Source organism: Podarcis gaigeae, assembly GCF_964106915.1.
Source record: "Podarcis gaigeae genome assembly, chromosome: 14".
Lineage (NCBI taxonomy): Eukaryota > Metazoa > Chordata > Lepidosauria > Squamata > Lacertidae > Podarcis > Podarcis gaigeae.
The window spans coordinates 36426458-36448986 of NC_139690.1; the positions used below are offsets into that span (position 1 = coordinate 36426458).

Here is a 22529-nt window from a genome sequence, read left to right on the forward strand (position 1 = left end):
CTACCTGGAGAAGCCAGGGATTGAACCGGGACCTTCTGCATGCAAACCACTGAGTTACTGCTCCCCCCACTGCAGGCCAGCTGATGCCTCCCATTTTGTGTTTGTGTATGGTTCCATATTTTGGAAACATAAGGAATGGCACTCACAGCCTGAACATCAGAAACAGAGCGAATTTTTTATTATTATTTTGTGTTAAGAATACACAAAAAGCAAGCTGGTCTATGGGACCGTATTGCTTGTCCCAGCAGGCTAGTTCTTAAGATGTTTTCACTGCACACAGGAACATTAAAGATTGATCAGGAAATAGGAAGAAATGTCTGCTGATTGGCACATTAATAAACATCCCTTGATTTCTCTGCATTCAGTTCCTCTACTCCAGCCTGGCTAGTAGAGCCAGTTCACACATTTGGCCCTGAATCAGCAAGTAGAATAACTGCTCTTCTCTAGGCATGGGGCAGAATAAGGGGGTAAAACAGAGCACAACACTTAAGAACAGAATGAATTTTTTAAATCCTCCTTTCCATTAAAGATAAATTAAAAACATAGCCATCTGTGACACTTTAAAGACAAACGCTTTTATTATGTGGCCCACAATCCACTTCATCAGATGTATGACGTGTTATCCCAGTTATCCCATCAGTGTATACCTGCAACTCAAGATAACACTTACCTGAATCTGCTAAAGTGGACTGTAAGACCTGAAAGCATATGTCATAACAAATGTGTTAAGTCTTGTAAGGTGCCACAAGACTCCTTGCGTTTTTTTGCTGCAACAGTTCACACAGGAGGCTACTCTCCTTAAAAGCAGATATCTAGTATGTGTGGGTGTACTGGACTACAGCCCTGATGTGGTAGTTTTCTCCTTGCAGGGAATTATTTACATAATAAAACATCCCAGATATTATTCCTGGGCAGCTGCCATGAAGCGGTCCAGCTCAGGATTGCTGTTGGGGTGCCGAGAATCCCAGAAACCTGCTGCACGCGCGTGCTCGTGTGAATCAAGCCCAAGAGAGCCAAGAGAGTAGCCTAGCGGCGCACCTTCTCCCGCAGTTTCAAAGCCTGCTGTGCAATTGCGCAACGCATGAAAAGGGACCTCTGACTTCGAAAAGTTCTTGCACCGTCATCGGCAGACCTCCAGGCTGAGCCAAGCGCCGCGCTGCGCCTTTAAGAGGCGCGATGGGCGGGAGGGCGTGTTGCCTCCTTCGCTCGCGCTCCCACTCGCCTAGTTAAAGGAGAACCGCGCCGCGTCCAGCTGCCGCCGCCGCCGAGAAGTTAAAGTCAAAGGCAAGCCGGGAAGACTTTGCCATTGCAACAGGCGGCAGCAGCAGCAAAAACAACACTTGGGAAGGTTTGCGGGGGAACCACCATCAGCGCAACGTGGGGCAGAAAGGAGAGCGCACAGAGGCATCTAATTATGATTACGTATTATTGCTATTAAAAAAAAACACCTTGCCATGTAAAGTTGTGTGTGCAGGACACACACTTTTTTATTTTTAAAAACTAAACTATTCCAGTTGGGCGCGCGCGTGCGGCAGATCGGCCCCCCCTTTCCCTGCCTTGACCCACATTTCATTCATCTGGTGCTGCTTGGAGACGCAGATGATGTACACCATCACTAAGGGACCTAGCAAGTTAGCCACCCAACGGAGGACAGGTAAGGACGGGACAAGGAGGTGTGCGTTTATGTGTGGGGATGAATCTGCATGTGCGTAAGTGCCTCCTCTCTCGCCCCCCCCCCCCGCTGCCAACTCGGTTGTGCTTTGAGAGGGAGGGAGGAGGGAGCAGGACCCTACGGAATACTCCGCAGCCCGTGCCTCTGGGAAACTTCCTTCCTTCCTTTGCAAAATTGATCCGTGTGTGTGTGTGTGTGTGTGTTGGGGGGACGTATCCCTTCCTTTAAGCTCCGATCATTCAGCTCTCCCTCCAGGCCTGATGGGGCTCCTCTGGGCGGAGGTCGCGCTGCTCTGGCCCCCACCCCTTAAGGACGCTGCCTCGATTTCCCCCGCGCAGGTCCCACGCAGCAGGTGGAGAGCAAACTGGCCGACCTGAAATGCCGCCGGCGGCAGCAGCAGCAGTTCAGCGAGTGGCCTCTGTCAAGGTGAGCGAAGGCGGCCCTGGGGTTCCCCCTACCCACGCGCAGCCAGGGACGGGACCGCGGAGCCGGGTCCCAATGGCCGCCTGGGCAGCGGTGGTGGAAATCCTGCCCGGGCGGCCGGAGAGGACGATCCGGAGCGGCGGTGACCTTGCGCGCCGCGTGCGAGGCGATCTCCTTAATGCGGCGCCTCCTCCTCCTGCTGCTGCTGGGCCCTTCCAGTGACAGCCGCCCGGGGGAGGAGGAGGGGTGTGCGTAATCGCTGCCATCCCGCCTGGGCCGACTTGCTTGGGGAGGGGGCGTGAGTGGGGGGGGGGAGGCATCGCTGCGGCATGCAGCCCTCCGGTGTTTGGGGCGAGGGGGGGAGACGGGGGAGGGAGGTGACCTTGTGGAAAGGTTACCGGGGTTGTCCTTGCCCCATGGCTCCCACGTGAAGGGCGGGCTGCTTTCGTAGGGAACGAGTAAGAGGCGAGTCGGGGGGGGTGGGCAGGTGCGGGTGGGAGTGGGCGCAGGGCCCGCTGGGTGCAGCAGGGAGGCCAACGGCACGTGCGTGCGCGTGTTGGGCTGCGAGGGGATCTCCTTCGCCACGGCGGGGGTGTTTGGAGGCGACGTCATTGGAGCTGGGGAAGGAGGGGGCGCGCCCGTGTTTCTAGATCGATCGCGAGCCCGTGCAGCAGCGGGCGACCTTTCCCCTGGAAAGCGCCGAGGAAGCGGACACACCCCCTTGCAAAGGGGCGGGGCCAAGCCCAGCGGGACCCTCTTCGGAGTTGGTGCCGGCGCAGGAATCTGGAGCGGAGGAGATCCTTGCCTCTTTCATCCTTGACCCCTCGGAGGCAAAAGGTCCTAGGAAACCGCGGAAGTGGTGCGCTCGCGAGGTTTTGTAGAACCGATCTTGTGAGCCCTTAATGTTAAAGCTAGCTCATATTCACTCTCTGTTTCTATTTATCCTGTTGGCTATTGCATTTAGCTCACACCCTTCCTCCAAGGGGCAAATTTGTATTTTTATCCCCCCCTCCCCTATCATAATTAAATTTGTTACTCACCCTCATGGGTGTAGCCAGGATTGGGGGGGGGGGCAGAACCAACGTGATTTGGTCAGTTGTATTTCTATTGTCTTGCTTGATGGGGGGCAGCTGCCCCCCTCTGCCCCCCACCCCTTGGCTATATCCATGCTCACCCTTCACTGGAAAGTTATTGTCACAGCAACCCTCTGAGCTTTATGAGGAGCAAGGATTTGAGGAATAGAGGGTGAGGCTCTGAAGTTGGGGTCTGGCACTCCAACCACTAGAGAACTCTGCCTCTATTAGCCTGGTGGGTGGCGTCCTCTTTTACTGTTGAAATTTAACCCAGATGGAACTCCTCAGAGCCGGAACTTTCCTGCTACACACACACACACACACACACACGTCTTGGATCTTCTTAGAAACCCCTGGAAATTTGATTTTTAAATGGATAGTGTTAATTTGTGAGTTTCGATCCATCAAAAATTGGGTGAAGTCATGTCAAAGTCACATTTTGGTCTGCCATCTTGATTCTAAATGGCGCCTGGTGTCCAAATATTGGCAAAGACATCACCCCCACACTGGGAACCCTCATGCCAAGTTTGGTGACAATATCTTGAGAGGCAGCCCAACCTACAGAAAACAAACAGACAAACTGTTCCCCAAATATATAGTAGCCAGCAAAATGGATAGATAGATCGAGCTTGCATTACTCTGTCAAGGAACACTGATAGTGTATACAGGACTTCAGGCAGGGAATATCTCCCCGCCTTACCAGGCAATGCCCAGGATTGAACGCACAACCAAGGATTGAACCCACATGCCAAGCAGATGCTCTGTCACTGAGCTTGGGCCCTTTCTTCATTGCAGTTATCCTCCTTGTTGATTGCATTTCATAATGCAGGTAGCAGCAACATTAACAACTCACAACAAAATAGGCTCTTATTTTTGTTTATTTTTTAAAGTAAAGGGATCTGTGTCATTTGGCCAACATGCCTGGTCTGATAGATCCATTTCACCGATAACCATAGCTATTCAGAGTGCATAGCCTGTGAGCTGAGGAGAGAGACTGGCAACTTTGAGACTGGCATAATCCTGTACCATAGGAAATGGGGATGAAGGGGTGTGTCTTGGCAGCCCTGTTGCTTCCCCCAGCTCACCTGACATGGTCCACTTGGCTTGCACAAGTGTGTGCTTGTTAATAATAGATTAATTATTTTGATGATGCAAAATACACTAACATGGGGTTAGAATCCTTGCTCCATACCTAAACGTACCGGTATGTTGAAATAGTAGGATGAGATGGGGGAATAATCCTTACTCTTTCCCAATAGTGTGATCACCTATCCGTGGAAGTTTTCCTGACACACGTTCGTTCCACTGATCGCAAATGGAGCATGAGTCCAAATCTGTATTTGCCCTCAGTGAAGACTGGTCCATTAGGGCAAATGGGACCCTGCCTCCATCAAGATCAGTCTGCTTTTGGCCACCCCCACCTGCCTGCCTCCGTACTTACAACCAGTTCAGGGGGAGGTCCTGCCTGCCAGTTTCTTCCTCTTTAGTCTCAATGTTGCCCTTGTAGAACTTAGTGAGGAGCTGGAGAATGGGGACCAAACCAGAATGATTCATCTCCGCCTCTCATTGGCTCTTGTTCCCCCTACTGTTGGGCTCCCTGCCTTTTGCCCTAGGAGCCCCAGTGGGCACCAGCCTTCCCTGTTCCCCATGCACCTAACATTTGGGAGAGATAGTGAACTGGGCATGGAAGGAAAAGCAAGGAACGTGGCAGTTGCTCCATTTTTGGGGACTGCTGGATTTGGCCTGGGGACAACCAGGTCACGGTTGCGGTCTCCTGATCTAGAGAACTAATGGATTTGGAAAATGTTCAGCATTGCATCCTTGATACAGTATGTTCTTGAACACAAAGACAGCTCTTTCTTAAAAAAAATTAAATCAACGAGTTTCCTTGTATGACATTCTGGGGTTTTTTTGTATGAGCTGGGGAAAACTTGGGTGGCCTCCAGACTATTAGGATTTTGCAGCAGGGATTCAGTTGCAGGCCATAAGTTTAAGGTTTGCTCAATTAAAGCACTGCAAAGTCCTATTTTTCTAAACAGGCTTTTTGCAGTCAGGAAAGTGATGGGGAAATGCATTGAAAAGTGTGGTGTGAACAAATGACTAATGGGAAGACCTAAACCACTGTACAAGCAAAGTGGGCTGAATGGTCGTTGCCATATAACTCTGCCCCTAAAGCAAATGAGAATAGACAGTCAATAAAAACTGGATGTAGTTTGACCACTGCATAAGCTTTGTGGAAGCAGATCAGGATGAAAACATAATAAATGGGTTATGTGGAGGAGCCTGGCAAATTCCTTATTCCATCACATTGTTAAGGTTCCCTTATCAAATCAACTTCAGTTTCAGGATACAATGGGCACCACATGGCTCTCCCCACTTCCCCTTCCATTCTCACAACAACTCTGTAAGGTAGGTCAGGCCAAGAGACTATTCCCAGCAAGGGGAGGTTTGAACCCTGGTCTGCCAGCTCCTAGTCCAGGATACAAGACACTACATGCCCTTGGCACACCTATTTGTTCCTTGTTTCAAATCTTCAATGCCCTGCTTTACATACACAATTTATCCCTGTAAAATTTGCAAGCAGCGATCTGTAGATCTTTAATTTATTCATGCTGGATGAGCAGATTGCACTATTTTTTCCTCAGCAGCTGAGTGGATAGTTGAGTATAATAGCTCATGACAGGAACCCCACCCCCACCCCAATCCAGCACCACCTTGAGCCCAGTGCCCGAGGCAACCACCAGGGTTCCCTTAGAAATCTATTCTGCGGCTGATCTTTTTGAAGAATTTATAACTTACCCACCTCCACCCATAGCTAAGATGCTCTGATTGCCCTCGAGCAAGTATTACGGTAGGTGCCAGGCCAGGTATTGCCTTGTAAGCCCAGCAGTTTACTGAACAATAAAACCATTTTTATTGGGCACCTGAGATGGAGTGTTATAAACATATTGCGCGTTGCCTTCCCTCACCATGGGCAGGTTGCAGGGCTGCTGTTCTCAGCAACAGCCTTACAGGAGGTGTCAAATCCTTCTGTGCCTTATTTGGGCAGTGGACAAAGATAGACATAATCTCTCCTAGCTGGGGAGAAAGAAAATACTGCAGAGCAGGGAAGCACCACAAGCAGGTTCCCCCTCCAAGGGAAGCACAGGGACTGGTGACAAGCGGCAAGGGCCATTCTCGTCGTGGCTTCCCCTTCTGTGGAATGCTCTCCCCAGTGAGGTCCACCTGGCACCTTCACTGACATCTTTTTAACACCAGGCCTTTTGATAGACTGAGATGATGTTGGTTTGTTATTAGCAGCCTGCCAAGATTCCTGTGCGGGTTGTTTGTTCTGATTTTATTGCATTATGTACTTAGATTTATGTACTTAGATTTATGTTTTTAATGTGTCAGTCATTTGGAGACATAAGGCTAATAATTAATAATAATAAAATGAATGAATGAATGAATGAATGTAGTATTTGAGGTGTGTCTGGTTTCATCACTGTACATCTTTTGGCAAATGCTTTGCTTTGAATGGTTGAATAATAACAACCGTGATGACTGTGGACGAATAACATTCTCTGCCTCTGTTTTGGCAGCCCTGCTCCAAAGCTCGTGTTCAACAGGGTAAATGGCAAGAGACCCCCACTCATGACCCCGCCTACGTTGGCCACAGAGGAAAACTACACCGTGGCACATGAAGAAAATGTTCGGTTTGTGTATGAAGGTAGGTGAGCTGCTCTGTTGAGCCCAGGAACAAGGTTTTTAAACTGTGCTTGTTTTCCTTACAGCTTGGATGGAGATGCTTCTGTCTAGGCAGTGGATTAATTTCACAGGGCCCTCAGCGACACCTGTCTCACCAATCAATGTGGGCTGTCTGTTGCTCTATGGATTGTAAGGGTTCGTCTACACTTCTTTTCCTGTACCTAGAAAGCATGTGTCTGCCCCACAACGTTCCCTGGGAAAACCCACTCTTTACCACTGAATCGGAGCAAATATTAATCCGCGGGAAACCAGATTGGTGTTTGATCTGATTCAGTGGTAGAGAGCAGGTTTCCCCAGAGGAAAGTGGCATGACAAGCGGAAGTCTGGACGACTCCTGGGATAAGAAAACGAGCCGGCAGATGTTAGTGAAGGTCTGCACTGCTCCCAGCCTGCTTTCAGCCAGCCTCTACCTCCTGTTTCCTTCTTTCCAACCGGTCCAGAGGGTGACACTGGCTGTCAGTCTCCTCCTCCTTAGATTCAGTGATGCCTTTGTAAAACTCAGCGGGAAGGATGGGGACAAATCTAGAATTAGTTGGCTATGCCTGCCTGTTATTAGCTCCATCTACTTTTGGGCTAATGCCCTCCCAGTCCTAATGGGTATTAGCCACCACTGTCTGACATCACTGTGACATCATGTGATTGACAGGTGAGCAGCCCCACCCACCTGTCAAACTTGATCTACAGGCAAAGGGTGATAAGGATCTGGCCCATAGGCTGGATCTAGTTCCCCACAGAAAGCTACGTAGTCTTTGGCCTGCAAAGCGGCCAAAGGCGTCAGCAGCTCAATTTCTTGTCAGCCAGAAAATGGGGCCTCCATGAGGTTTGCTGCTTTGGAGTGTCCTTCTCTCCTTATGTGCCCTCCTCTCTCCCACCCTCCAGCCTGGCAACAGGTGCAGCAGCAGCTGGATGGCGTCCAGCAAGGGGACAGCAGATCTGGTCCAGTGCAATACACAGAAAAGACACCTGGCCCTGAATTGAAAGGTAAGTAAGTGCGTGTGGCCTGCCTTCAAGGAGTGGCAGGGAATCAAGTGCCGTGGGATACACAAGAGATGTCAGCCAGATCCTCAGAACCAAGAGGCAACCTTTAAAGCCCCTAGATTCTTCCCCGGCTCAGATTAAAAAATCCAAGCTGGAAAATAATTCTCAGCTTTCTTCCCTTGCCCGCACCCTGTCCCCCATTCCATGATACTTAGAAGAGCCATTGTTTAGTGGTAAAATGCCAAATTTGTATCTATATTCTAGTGAATCCCTACTCAGTTCACTAGGACATATTGCAAGGAGACCCCCCTGGTCCAATTCCAGAACCACAGTTCCCAGACTTCCCTGTGAACAGGGATTGGTTGTTAAACAAACAACCCCTCTGGAAATGGTTACCAGGATTATTGCACCTCTTTACCCTGGTCTTTGCACTATTATAAAAATCCCTCCAGGCTGGAGAGGCCCTCAATCTCCTGTTTCTAGCATAGTAATTGGGTTGATAGATACAAAATAAGTTCCTTCTTTCTGTGGGCAGGTTGTGTTCTACAGCATTTTAATGTATATACAGTCATACCTTGGAAGTCAAACGGAATCCGTTCCGGAAGTCCGTTCGAATTTCAAAACGTTCGAAAACAAAATCGCAGCTTCTGATTGGCTGCAGGAAGTTCCTACAGCCAATCAGAAGCTGTGGAAGCCCTGTTCGGGTTCCGAAAGAACGTTCGCAAACCAGAATTGTCACTTCTGGGTTTGCAGCGTTTGGGAGCCAAAACATCAAAGTTCCAGGGTGTTCAACAACCAAGGTATGACTGAACTTTTACTTTACTTTATATTGGTTTTAATTTCTGTGGCCATTTTGAGTTTGTCTCTTGTAAACAAAAGAAACTAAGTTATTTGAGAAGCTGTAGTTTTGATATTTTCTTAGCCTAATCCTTCAGATTTTGCAAGCAGATTTTTGTTCTGCGCGTGCTCTTAAATGGACCCAATCTTCTCTCTCTTTTTCAGATTTTGTGCCCATAGACCTTGAGGACTGGTGGGCCCAACAGTTCCTGGCAAAAATCGAGAACGGATCTTAACAAGGGGTTATGCAGAAAGCTTAAAACAAAAAAGTTTTAAATTTACCGTAAGGAAAATATGCACCCGTCCAAGCAGAGAGAGAAAATGGGGAACCCCTTGGCAGTCCCCCACCCTGGAGCCCACTTTGGGGGGCAGGAAGAAGAGCGACTGACAGCGAACTGCTTCCTTAGAAGCTCTGGATTTTTTTCCACCGGAAGATTCAGACAGACTGAATGTCTGGAAGTGCCATGGCAACGTGGGTTTGGGGGGGGAGGCTTAGGGGAGGGTCTGGCAACCCTGTCCTACTCCCACTTGGAGCTGGCACCCTCTGGAAAGCCAGCGCTGCCCTGTAAAGCCAAGACTGCATTCTCAATAAAAGCACCAATGTGCCAGTGGAACAAGGCCATATTGCGTGGGGAGGAATTATGGCTGGGAGCGAGCCAAGGACGCCACTCCTGCAAAAAAGGAAACGATTACAAAAGCCTTTGCTGGTGGTGTTCTGCTGGCTGGCAGATCAAGGGCAGGGGGGAGCTGGTGGCGCAGGGGGATTCAGGTTTGCTTTTGCCTCAGCTGCTAAGTGTTACGCTGCCGTTTGGTCAAGGCAGGGATGTAGAATCGTGTAGTCCAACCCCCCTGCAATGCAGGAATATGCAGCTGTCCCACACAGGGGATTGTACCTGCAACCTTGGCGTTATCAGACCATGTTCTAACCAACTGAGCTATCTCTTCTGACAGTATTGTTGCTTTTCACTCTGTACATCATCCAACACCCCCCCCCCCATGCATGTTGGGATGTAATACAAGTGCTTAGGCAGGAACAACACAGAGTACAAAGTCCTGCTCTTGCTTCAAGTTTTAGCTTAAGGGAGGATAGTTTCTATGTTCTTGGGTACAGTGGTACCTCGGGTTAAGTACTTAATTCATTCTGGAGGTCCGTTCTTAACCTGAAGCACCACTTTAGCTAATGGGACCTCCCGCTGCTGCTGCTCCACCGGAGCACGATTTCTGTTCTCATCCTGAAGCAAAGTTCTTAACCCGAGGTATTATTTCTGGGTTAGTGGTGCCTATAACCTGAAGCGTATGTAACCCGGGGTACCACTGTATTGTTCTATTTAGGAACATCAGGGTTTCCTAGCTGGATCAGGCCAAGGACCCATTTAGCCCACCACCCTGTTCTCACAGTGGCCCACCAGATCCCTCAAGCAGCATTTGAGCACAAGAGAGTTCTCACCTTCTGTTGGTTTCCAATAACTGGTACTCAGAGGCATTCCTACCTCCAAACTGTGGCAGCAGAGCAGAGCTATGATTCTCGCAGAGCAGCAGCTGATGCCATGTAGTTATGCACAGCACACACACAGACACCCCCCCCCCCATCTACCATGACAGGGGAAAAATACAGAGTCATTATTTTGAAAATCCAGTTTATTTTTTGAGATGGGGGAAAATGTCACCACTACAACTGACTGCAGTACATAAGAGCCATTGAAGAGCAGATGGACACACACTCACATGTCTGAGACATGGACTAACCCTGCACCCCTCCCTTTCAGAAGTCCCTGTATCCTCCTTAGTGTTTAAAAATGTATTTTCATAGGCAGGCGCGCACACACACACACACACACAAAACCCAACACAAATAAAAAGTGAAATATTGGGGGGGGGAATCAGAAAAGGGGCGCATACATTGGGAGGATGCAATACCTAATGGGTGGCTTTTGTGGTTTTGATTAGTGCTCAGTTTGCCACTGTCGCCATGTGACCAAAAGCAGCAAGAGGCGATCTCCGCTGGTTCCGTTTGCCTTTGCAGCAAAAACATTTCAGTACATTGTGTTTGGGGGGTTGGTGCAACAACAGACCTGAGAAATTTCAGAGCACAAACTGGATCCATAAACACACACACATACAATTGTGCAAAAATGCAGTGACTTGTGCAAGACGAAGGGATTTGCTGTGTAAGTCAAAGTACTGAAAACAACAAAACTGTGACTATTTTACACTCTCGAGACATCTAAAGCAGTGGTTGTCAAAACTCCTGATCCTCAGGGAACCAGTTTGCTTGCATGGAAGCCTCACCATTGCCCCTGTGAAGTAACTGAGTGCATACCTGGGAACATAGTGGGGACACCCCCCCCCCACCCTCTGCTTTACTTATTTATTTCAGGGTTCTGCTGCCATTCACAGCAACTGCGATGTGCAGGGGCAGAACCAATGAAATAAAAAAGGGAGAAACACCTCAAAGTCCTCTGTGGTAGCACAGGGATATTGCTAATAGCAGGTGAGCCACCTTCCAAGGAAGCCTACTGGCCATTAGTGATCTCACTGAGGAAGGCCTACTGAATAAGGTTCCTCAAGAAACCCAGGGAGGTTTAAAAAACCACAGATCTAGATCCCATGTGGATGGACAAGCAGGGGGGGTGTCCCAGGGGAGGGGAACAGCTGCAGAGTTTAGTGTATGGTAAAGCAAAAAGTGGACCAAGAAAGAGTGAACCCACCCCCTCCATAAAAGGTACATTCCACATAACACTTGAAGACTTGCACCAGTTAGATGCACCAGCTCCCTGGCAAATACCCACTGTTTAGAGGACCTGGTGGGTGACTGCCACATGCTTATAGTGGCGGTTGCAGCCCATTGGGGCTGGTAGGGCAGAAGGCAGGGAGCCCAACAGTAGGGGGAGCCAAAGGACAGGCATTCTAGTTTTGTCCCCATCCTCCTCCTTGCAGAGTTCTATAAGGGCCAACACTGAGACGGAGGAGGAGGAGGAAGCTGGCAGGCTGCGCCACCTTGCTGGGCTGGATGAAGTAAGAAGGCTGGCAGCTGGAGCTTGGCAGAAGTTGACGAGGCAGCACCCAGTTTGCCCAAATGAAGCAACCTCTGCTGTTGCCTAGAAAAGCCAGTGTTGAGTGTCTGTAAAAACCTGAAGCAGTTCTGAAAGTGGATCAGCCCTTATTAAGAGCAAAGGCTGTTCTCCAATCTGCTTGAAGCAGATCAGAGTTTCCCTTTGGCTTTGCAACTCTTTTGTTCGCCAGAAAGCACCTGGGGGTGTGTGCGAAAAAAGGCCCAGGGGCCCAGGAGGGAAGGAAGGCAACGGAGCAAAGAAGCACCTGCACAGTCCTCTACTGGCTCTCCCTGCAAAAGGGGAGCTGCTTCTCCACCAATGAACCTTGCAAATTTCAGCTAAAGCCTGCACCAAGTAATGAGCAGCTGAACCTGGTGTTGGCTCTGCCTAGGTTAGGTGAGGTGGCTGCTGCTTCTGGTATATTTTTAATATACCAAGGATGGTGGAGTGGGGGATAAGACAGGCGGACTGAGCATCTCCATGTCAAGAGAGGCCACAACAACCCCATACATTTAAAGAGCATGGCTTTCCCCCAAAGGATCTGGGGAACAGCAGTTGCTGGGAATTGTAGCTCCATGGGGATTAAACTACAGCTCCCAGGATTCCTGAAGGGAAGCAATGCATTTTAAAATGTATGTTGTGCATGCAAGCCATGGCTCGTGCAGGAGAACCTCTTGGTGGACTGTGCCTGGGTTCACTAGAAGGAGTGGCACCTTAGGCTGGCCTTGGCCAAACTGGACGGAATGTGATTGAACACAGAAAATAGAGACAAACCACTGGAAACGGACAAAAAAAGGACACCACTAATACACTCTTAAAAAGGAAGACAACAAGGAACATGCACCACCTGAAATAAGTAGTTTGAAGCGCCTTTCTTGAGTGGGTGGCTTTGTAAGCCAAAGGCAGGGTGGTGATAGAAAGGACCGACTAGCTCCCCGCTCCACCCCATTTGCTCACAGACATCATAGGATTGGGTTTCTGCCACATGGAAGAGGCTAAGCAAACGATTCACATAATGCACAGAACTCTTGGATGCACCTAGGGCAGTTCAACTTGTGCCCGGGGGTGACCCAAAGGCACCCCTTGGAAAATGCATAGTTGGGTTATTCTGAAGAGCCCCGGTGGCCAACCTGATGCAGGGAAGTGCTCTAACCACACCGTGATAATCTCACCCCCGTTTCTGCACCTTTCCCAGTACTAGAATAGCCTTTTGTGGGACGCAGCAACCAGAACTCTTATTTAAATAATAATAGAATTATAAAATTGTACAGTTGGAAGGGACCCCAAGAGTCATCGTCCAAATCCCTGCAATGCAGGAAATCTCAACTAAAGCATCCATGACAGATGGCCATCCAACCTCTGTTTAAAATTGTGGCCACATGACATCACAGTTATTAAAAGGGCCATGAGAAGTTTTGAAAACAACAATCCACAATGCCACACACAAGGCTGTTGAGTGGCGAAATTAGCCCTCTGTCTTCCAACACTTTAAGCAATCTGATACAATCACAACCAGTGATGTTGGTCTGCAGATACACACTTTCTAGAGCACGGACCATCTTCATACTGGTCCTACAGTGCAACCCATTGACAAACAACTACAAGCACAAAGGAACCCCAGAATAAAGTACTGGCTCCTCCCTCTTTCCCACCTCCAGAAACCTGATCGCTTCCACGCCAGGGTCAGCTAACCAGTATGCAGATGGCTAGCTCCTCAAAGATAGGCAATACACACGTCCATATCAAGAGGGGTCCAATTCTCCTTGGCCTGAAGAACCCATTCAGGCAGCTGTCAGTTTTTAAGCCAACTGAAGGCAAGTGCCCAACTGCCTTAAGTAGTGTAGTTTGAAGGAGTACTTTTCTGGCACCGCACCAAACATGATTAGGAATCATGGCCATCCCCTGCATGGAATTCCCTGTATAAGAACGGGGGCAGATGGACCACTGTGTGCCTAAAAGACCCAGATTCTGCTCCAATGACAGGCATAGCTAACACATCTAGATGTATTACATTAACGTGCCTACGTTTGCCTATTTCATTCCACTTCTGCTATGCCATGTGCAGGGACAAATTATGAAGGGCACTAGAAACATCACTCCCTCAGAACTGGGGCGGCCTGCATAGCCCGTCACACGTCTTCTGGTATTTCAACTGCATTCCCAAGCTTATATCTGGAGCACTAAGGGATCAAAACGTTGTTTTATGGTAATGCAAATTAAGGATTCTGCAGATGTGGAATTCTCTTCCAGATATCAAATTTTACTCGGCTGCAGGTGCGAGGAAATGCATGAACCCAACAAGGACTAGCCAATGGCTAAGGGTTGGTGGCCAGGAATTATCTCCTTGCTAGAGGGCTTGGGAATGAAGAACTAGGCCACTTCCTGCCTGATCTGCTGACAATCTCTGAGTCTCATTAAAACCTTGAGCACTGCAACTGCCATCATTGCCTTTGCAAAAATAGGATGCATTAAAGGAGGGACAAAATGGAAGGGTTTGTTTTGTTTTTTTGCTGGGTTCCCCTCTGCCCAACTTGGAGCTGCAGATTTGGGTGGGCTTTGTTTTTTGGTGATCTAGCAAGCAGCAGACAGAGGGCTCAGTGCAGAGCAGATGCTTAGTTAGCAGGTGCTGTTCAAGTCTTGACAGGTGCATGCAGTTAGGCCCACATTTATCTAAGGCAGGATTGTTAAAAAATTTTGCCAGGATGGGCACTTGGGCTGCAGCACACCTGGCCCTACAAAACGCTAGTCTCCAGAGTTCCCCATTTGGACAAGCAGAATAACCCCTTGCTAGGACCCTTCACTCTGTTCCTTAATCTTTCCTCAATGCAATACAAAAGGCAGGTTTTAACATGGTGATTTCTATAAGGCGCCCCCATGTGGGGAAGCAAGGGACAACCACAATAATGTCTGCTAAGACATGGTGGGATTTCTCTCATTTTTTCCCCCAAGGGGAATGTGCTAACTCATCCTAACAGAGGTGATAAGGCTGCCATGGGGAGCCTGTCTTCCTAATGTTCTTGGGCTGCAGCCCCCATCACCCCCTGCCTGCATGGCCAACGGTTTTGGGATGATGGGAACTGGGGTCGAAGAGGCATTTGGAGAGTCTCAGGATTCCCCTGCCCTGCATTGGGAACATCCTTCATTCTGGGGAACCAAGGGCTGAGCTGGCCCTAAGTGGGAACACATCCTGGTAATTTGTTGAGACAAAGGCAGCACTATAACAGAACATATCCTACAGTGCAGGTCAGCACCTTGAAACTGGGCGTGAATTTCCTCCTCACTCCAACTTCTTGGAGGGATTCAAAAGCCCTGGTTCCAGCAGAGCACCTAAAGATAAGTGGCCGCCTGTCACCAACACCTTCACGGCCTATTCTTTCCAGATTTCAGAGGAGGAGGAGGACACGGAGTTGCTTCCACCTGACAACAGCCTCCGCTTCTGCAAGGCTGACTTGGCTGCTACAAACCCCAAAAGTGCAGAACAATGTCCCCACCTGGGTCCAGAATCAAGCCGTAACAGAGCACGTGATTAGTTGGTCCTGGAGAATACACAGACAAAATGACAGGTTGCTAAGTGGCAGTTCCACTTCTTTGCAATTGGCTAGGATTTCATACAGCAGAGAACTTTCCCATGATCCGTGGCTGATGGAAGCTTTTGGCTAGTTCTCTAAATCAGTTCTCTTCAGCCTTTGGTCCCCAGATGGTGCTGGACTCTTGTCTCCCACCATCCCCAGCCAGCTTAACTAATGCTTAGGGATCATAGATTTGAAGAATTGTAGAGTTGGAAGGAACCCAAAGGGTCCTTGAGTTACAACTCAATCATCCCTGACAGATGACCATCCAACCTCTGTTTAAAAACCTCCAGAGAAAGAGAGCCCAGCACCTTCTGAAGTAGCTGAATAAGCTCTTACTGCCAGAAAGTTCTTAGTCAGAATCTCTTTTTTTGTAATTTGGATCCATTGGTTTGGGTTCTACCCTCTGGAGCAGGAGAAAACAAGCTTGCTCCCTCTTCCACATGGCAGCCCTTTAGATATTTGAAGGTGGCTGTCATATCTCCTCTCCCTTTCCTCTTATCCTGGCTAAACCTACCCACACCCTCTCACAACCGTTCCTCGTAAGGCTTGGTACCTTTATCATCTTGGCTGTCCTTCTCTACTCATCTTCCAGCTTGCTCATATCCCTGCAGGTGATAGGAAGCATAAGCAAATAACATCTGGGGATGACCAAAGGTTGAAGAACATTGCTCTAAACTACAGCAAAACCACCTCGAAGGAGATTCTCCATGAACATTTAAGGTTAGTGACATGGATGAAGGAATGTGCAAGGGTGGTGCCCGCGGGATTCCTACTATGCTAAACTCAGCCTCATATTTGTCTGAAAAGCAAAATGCATTATCTCCCCCCCCCCCCCGGCACCTTGTGGAAAATAAATAAATAATCCCAGATCTGATGGGAACCCCAGAGTGAGGTGGGGATCGTGACCAGTTGCATGCTGCCCTCCTCGTCTCGCTCCACCTGAGGAAAGCAAGTGGCAAAAAGGAAGTCGGGCTGGACGGATACGCCACACGGGGGACGTTTTGTTTCCTTATGCAGACATGGGCTGCAGACAGACAGACGTGTGCGTTGCCAGTGCCTCATTTGCAGAGGCACACTGGGCCAATGACATAGATGTTGACCCAGTGGAAGTCCTGGAGGAGAGGATGCAAAAGACAGGCTCCACCAGTCATCCCAGCACCAGGAGTGCATTACCTGCGTGGTGGTGCAACACTGTCCTCTCTGGTTGGCTTAAAGGCGGAGGGAGAGCTAGTTAAGACCCACAGGCTGGCTGTGCTGCCTTGAGATGCAGCCCTTTGCTGCTCTTTCCCATGCCTCGCCGCATGCGGACGTACACCATGACACACACGCACACGCACACATCATGCATGCTCTTCCTCTTGAGCCCGGCACTGCGGAGAGCAGGAGATTTCGTCTGCCCCCCCCCCCGCTTCGTTGAGAATGTCTATCCTTTTGATGCATTGTTGAAGACATGGCTGATAATATAAATTACTGTCTCTATATATACTATGTATAGGCAGCAGGGTCAGTCCGTGCGGAGCAGGCAGAGGGGCTCCGCCTCATTTCCCTTGATCCTCTGTGTAGTGCTGGAAACGGGTGAAGCTCATGAAGACTTGCTCCAAGGAGATTTGGCTGACGGAATAATCCTCCACGCAGTACTTCTCTTTGGCTTTCTCTAGTGCCCCGAACACCTGGGAGAAAGGAGACAGCAAAATCTTGGTGAGAGTCTGAGGAGGGAAGCACCTTCCTTCAAGCAGCGCTTTTGAAAGGTTTGTAAGAGGCCTTGGGTTGCTTTTCCAAGATCTTCCCTTCTCCCCAAGAACAAGCCAGCACCTCCTCTTACTATAATCTATTCTTACTGTAACATCCATAATATGGTAGGGGATGTTTTATCCCATGTTGGTGGTCTTTCAGCTGATTCCCTGGTGGCTTGCTGGAATGCGGAGTTAACCAGAACTATCAACTGTCTGACTCCAAAGCGCCCTCTCCAACTGCATGGAGCCTGGATAGCCCCGTGGTTTTCTCCAGGGCTTAGGGTGATGAAACAATTGCTGAGATGGCTAGAGTACTGGTGGTGGAAAACTCATTCTGAATCGGACCAGACACAGATTAGAGCACAATGTCAAGCCTACCAAGTGGCGATAGCGATGGTGAAAAGGACCTTCTTCACCGCCTCTATTGCATCTGCAGAAAACAGCAGCAGGAGACTCTTTTAGGTGGTTTGCAATCTAATGGAACCACCTTTGCCATCAGGGCCCGAAAAGGACCCCAAGATTTCCTGCAATTATTTTGCAAATAAAGTCGCTCAGATTCGGAAGGAGGTAGAGAGCAGGGCTGGGGTGGGAGAGTGCTAGAGTCCTGTCTAGTCAAGTTGCATGGGATCAATTCCAATCTGTTACCTCTGAGGATGTGGACAGGCTGCTTGGACGAGTGAAACCTATCCTTGCCCCTCCTGGCTTATAAAAGCTAGCCGGGAAGGGCTGGGTGATGGGCTCTGTGGGGTGGTGAATGCTTCCCTCTGTGAGGGAGCCTTTCCAGACCCGCTGAAAGAGGCGGTCATTAAACCGCTTCTTAAAAAAAACATCTTTGGACCCGGCCAATATGGCCAACTATTGCCCAGTCTCAAATCTTCCATTCTTGGGCAAGGTGATTGAGTGGGTGGTTACTGAACAACTCCAGGCACGCCTGGAAGATGTGGACCATTTGGACTCCTTCCAATCAGGATTCAGGCCTCATCATGGGAATGAAACTGCTTTGGTTGCACTGGTTGATGATCTCCGGCAGGCTAGGGACAAAGGTGAAAGCTGGTTCCTAGTTCTGCTGGATCTCTCAGCGGCCTTTGATATCATCAACCATAACATCCTTCTGGACTGTCTAGAGTAGCTGGGAGCTGGGGGCACTATTATACAGTGGTTCCACTCCTTCCTCCTGGGCCGTGTCCAGAAAGTGGTGATGGGGGATGAGTGTTTAGACCCCTGGGCTCTCAATTGTGGGGTGCCTCAGGGTTCTGTCCTCTCCCCCATGCTTTTTAACGTATATATGAAACTGCTGGGAGAGATCATCAGGGGGTTTGGGCTGGGTGTTCATCAGTATGCGGATGATACCCAACTCTACCTTTTTTTTAAATCAGAACCAGTGAAGGCGGTGAAGGTCCTGTGTGAGTGTCTGGCTGGAGGATGGATAGTGGCTAACAGATTGAGGCTGAATCCTGACAAGACAGAAGAACTGTTTTGGGGGAACAGGGGGTGGGCTAGTGTGGAGGACTCCCTGGTCCTGAATGGGGTAACTGTGCCCTTGAAGAACTGGTGTGCAGCCTGGGAGTCATTTTGGACTCACAGCTGTCCATGGAGGCGCAGTTCAATTCCATGTCAGCTCCATTTGGTACACAGGCTGAGACCCTACCTGCCAGTAGACTGTCTCATCAGAGTGGTGCATGCTCTAGTTATCCCCCGCTTGGACTACTGCAATGCACTCTACATGGGGCTACCTTTGAAGGTGACCTGGAAACTCCACAACTAATCCAGAATGTGGCAGTGAGACTGGTGACTGGGAGTGGCCACCAAGACCATATAACACTGGTCCTGAAAGACCTACATTGGCTCCCAGTACGTTTCCAAGCACAATTCAAAGTGTTGGTCTGACCTTTAAAGCCCTAAAGAGTATCGTCCCAGTATACCTGAAGGAGCGTCTCCACCCCCATTGTTCTGCCCTGACACTGAGGTCCAGCTCCAAGGGTCTTCTGTTGGTTCCCTCACTGTGAGAAGTGAAGCTATAGGGAACCAGACAGAGGGCTTTCTCAGCAGTGGTGCCTACCCTGTGGAATGCCATCCCATCAGATGTCATGGAAAGTTTTTAATGTTTGATTCTATTTTTAATATTCTGTTGGGAGCCGCCCAGAGTGGCTGGGAAAACCCAGCCAGATGGGCAGGGTATGTATGTATGTATGTATGTATGTATAAATAAAGAGATAGATAGACGATGATAGATAGATAGATAGATAGATAGATAGATAGATAGATAGATAGATATAGTATTATTAATCACCTACCCTTCACCCAGGATGGGTGACAACGAAAGCAACTTACAATCACAGAAATTTTAAGAAATTGAGACCTAATAATATTCATCTCATAGAATCAAAGAGTTGGAAGAGACCACAAGGGCCATTGAGTCCAACCCCCTGCCAAGCAGAAATCTCAAGTGTCAAAAGCCAGGAGCTGTATAATGAAGGACTCCCACAACTTAGGGGCTGCTACAGAGAATGCTATCTCCTGCACCAACACCCCAAGCTCAAGAGGGCAGAGGAAAATGCTTCTGGCCCTCAGAAGTTTTTCCAGGTGGAAATGTGGCCCTCGGGCTGCAAAAGGTTCCCCACCTTTGGTCTAACAACCCTGCCCCCCCCAGGACCCCTGCAAATTATCATGAATGGACAATAAGGAGGACATTTAGGTGGGCCTTCAGAGATGGCCACTGCTCAAGCCCACCAGCAGATTCCCTTCAGCCCTTACCTGTGCCCAGCTGAGGTTCTTGTTGGTGAGGTGATAATGGACCATGCTCTGATGTTCATGCTTCAGGATGCTCCCTGGAAGAGGAGAAGCAGAGACATATAGCCAGCATAATAACACCAGAAAATTCCTGCTGGGATCGGGCCAATGGCCCATGCAGTCCCACATCTTGTTTTCACAGTGGCTAAGCTGATGACTCGATGAAAAGCCAGCAGGAAAGACCTGCTCAGAGCAGCACTCTGGCCACCTGTGATTCCCAGCCACTGGCATTCAAGCTGGTTGGTGGTGAGGAGGAGAGGAGCTACAGACAAGTGTAGCTAAGATGCTGAGCTACAAATCAGGAAGCCTCTGCTTCAGGCTGCCATTCATTCCCCAAGTGGCCTTTGGAGACAGAAACAGAGGCTTTGGTCTAACAACCCTGCCCCCCCCCCCCCCCGTCCTGCAATCTCCCAGCTTAAGCTTTCCAACCCCAAATATGGAGGTAAAACAGACCAGCCTTATAGGGTTGTCGTAAAGATTTACAAGATAGATAAATAATAAATAAATAAACAAAGTCGATTTCACGTGATGAGTGCTTTTAACTCTCAAAAGCCCTAAGTGAATCCTAAGGATCATAAACAAAGCAATAACGTTTGATCAATTAATTATACAAAACTGATTCAAAAACATTTAAACAGCTGAAAAGATTCTCCCAATTATTCAGGAGGCAGATTTTTAAATATTTAGTTTAATATAAAGCACATACAAACTGCTTACACACACACACACACACACACACACACTAGCTCCATCTGAAAATGGGCAATTAATCTATGTTCAATCATTTCTTTAATACCATATGCTTAAGCATTCTTTACTGCATTTGCTATTTATATATTGTAAAGCTTTATTAAAAATGGATGGAGGCATCTCCCCTTCTCTCACACAATAGAAAGAATGCCTTCTTCTAAGGCAATGTTGGTTATGAGACAACACGCATGTGCTTCATCTTGCTTCAGAATCACTTAAGTCACATGCAAATGTATGCAAATACATACGCAAATTCAAACACATTTGTATAGTAAAATTTGTACAAAGTCAACTGATTGTTTAACTAAAACTCCTTTGACTACATAAAAAAAGAGAATTGTTTAATTTCCCGGCACCCTAATTATTATGATTTAGGTCCTCATGAGCTTGTCTGTACGTACCTGGGAAAGTCTTCTCCACAAATGTTTTGAAGGCCTGAAGGTTGTCCTCATCATCGCTGTGGGTTTTTGCCAGCAGGGTGTACCCACTGCCAAATTTGCTCTTCAGGTGCTGTGGGCTCCCCAGGCATTTGAACTGCCCATTCACCATGATGGCCAGCCGGGTGCACAAAGCTTCACATTCTTCCATGCTGTTGAAAGGAGACAAGGAGATAAATACTTATAGTCACTATTTTTTAAAAAAAGAAAACCCAAAAAGTAACTCAAACCAAATTACGTTAAAATGAACATACAAGCAATGGAACATGCAGTGGTCGTGCAAACATGCATACAGATTTGGGGAAGATGTGATAGAGGAGATTTCTGAAATAATAGGTTTACTGGAGCCCAAAGTGTCTTTCATTAATTTTCAGTGGGTTGAATAAGCACTGCCCCTTTTCTCCCTCAATACCCCTTCCCTTCCCACCATGCTAGTGCAGGCTAAGAAAATGGTCCCAACCTGTGTGAAGTGATAATGATGGACTTCCCGCACTCCCGCGTCCTGGCAACTGCATCCCACAGTAGGCGCCTGGCAACAGGATCCATGCCGGTGGAGGGCTCATCCAGGAAGATGACAGGGGGGCCACCAATCAGGGCTATCCCCGCGCTCAGTTTCCGCTTGTTGCCGCCGCTGTGGAAGGAGAAGGTATCAATGGACTTTGCCTGCTACAAAGCCATCAAGGGATCGTTCTGCCCCGGCTGTCTTCACCCACCATTTACCCATTAACAATGGACTTGGGGCGAGACACTAAATGAATCTTTAAATTGGCAGCTAGGATTACCCCTTCTCTCGTTGTTTTTTAACGAGCAGATGCGTGAGGAGGAACAGGGGGTGGGAGGCAAGCAACTCTTGTCCCGGGGGGCACATTCCCTTGAGAAGTTCTCCTGCACAAGCCTCTCTGAAACGAACAGGAACTGCACAAGAGCGAGAGGAAAGCTCTCCAGCTCAGGGGTGGGTCAACCTGGTGCCTGTACAACTGTGTGGTGAGGACTCTCTGGACTGGACCCACGGCAGGGGGCTGAGCTTTGGAGGCCAGCATCTCTCTGCCTCACCTGTACGTCCTGATGAGCTTGTTCGCATGTGGCTCTAAGAGAAGGCCTCGGAGCATGTTCTCCACACAGCTGCCAATGTAGCGCTCGGGAATCCCTCGCAGCCGGGCGTACATGCTCAAGGTCTCCCTCCCGGTCATGTGATCCAAAAGGGCATCAAACTGAGGGCAGTAGCCAATCCGCTGCTGGACCTGAATGTAAACGATAGACCAAAGTCAACAGAATTGCCCGAGAACCTCCCTATTGATGGTTTCAGTGCCCTACCAAACTCAAAACTGCCACTTCTGGACCTGCCCTTGATGAAGGTCATCCAGGCTGTTCTAGTTTGCTTCTGTTAATCTGAGCTTCGAAGAGAGAAGCCCTGAATGTGAAACAGGGAGGCCACAGAGCCTGGCACCCACCAGCAACTATAGG

At 48.8% G+C, this 22529-nt stretch overlaps 2 protein-coding genes across 3 annotated transcripts in view; one reads left to right on the forward strand and one right to left on the reverse strand.

Annotated features, from left to right (window-relative positions):
- The first annotated feature begins 1208 nt into the window (after window positions 1–1208).
- MCRIP2 (MAPK regulated corepressor interacting protein 2) lies at window positions 1209–9348 on the forward strand. The gene is made up of 5 exons (XM_083711160.1): window positions 1209–1654; window positions 2011–2098; window positions 6750–6877; window positions 7795–7896; window positions 8896–9348. The coding sequence occupies exons 1-5, from the start codon at window positions 1600–1602 to the stop codon at window positions 8964–8966; spliced, it is 444 nt and encodes a 147-aa protein (XP_083567286.1). The 5' UTR covers window positions 1209–1599; the 3' UTR covers window positions 8967–9348.
- A 1002-nt stretch (window positions 9349–10350) lies between these two features.
- The window catches only part of ABCA3 (ATP binding cassette subfamily A member 3), a 74100-nt gene continuing 61921 nt past the window's right edge, over window positions 10351–22529 (reverse strand). For both annotated transcript variants that reach the window (XM_083711063.1, XM_083711064.1), the window contains exons 27-31: window positions 22119–22306; window positions 21526–21696; window positions 21030–21217; window positions 19843–19916; window positions 10351–17025 (exon numbers count right to left, since the gene is read on the reverse strand). In XM_083711063.1, coding sequence (XP_083567189.1) covers window positions 16894–17025; window positions 19843–19916; window positions 21030–21217; window positions 21526–21696; window positions 22119–22306 — 753 coding nt within the window. In that variant the 3' untranslated portion in view covers window positions 10351–16893. The remainder of the gene's footprint in view (window positions 17026–19842; window positions 19917–21029; window positions 21218–21525; window positions 21697–22118; window positions 22307–22529) is intronic.

Excerpts from the sequence above, each read along its gene's own strand:
- MCRIP2 (XM_083711160.1), top strand. The coding sequence starts at position 1,600 with ATGATGTACACCATCACTAAGGGACCTAGCAAGTTAGCCACCCAACGG. Across the intron at positions 2,099-6,749 it reads AGCGAGTGGCCTCTGTCAAG|CCCTGCTCCAAAGCTCGTGT; the intron begins GTGAGCGAAGGC and ends CTGTTTTGGCAG. Across the intron at positions 7,897-8,895 it reads ACCTGGCCCTGAATTGAAAG|ATTTTGTGCCCATAGACCTT; the intron begins GTAAGTAAGTGC and ends TCTCTTTTTCAG.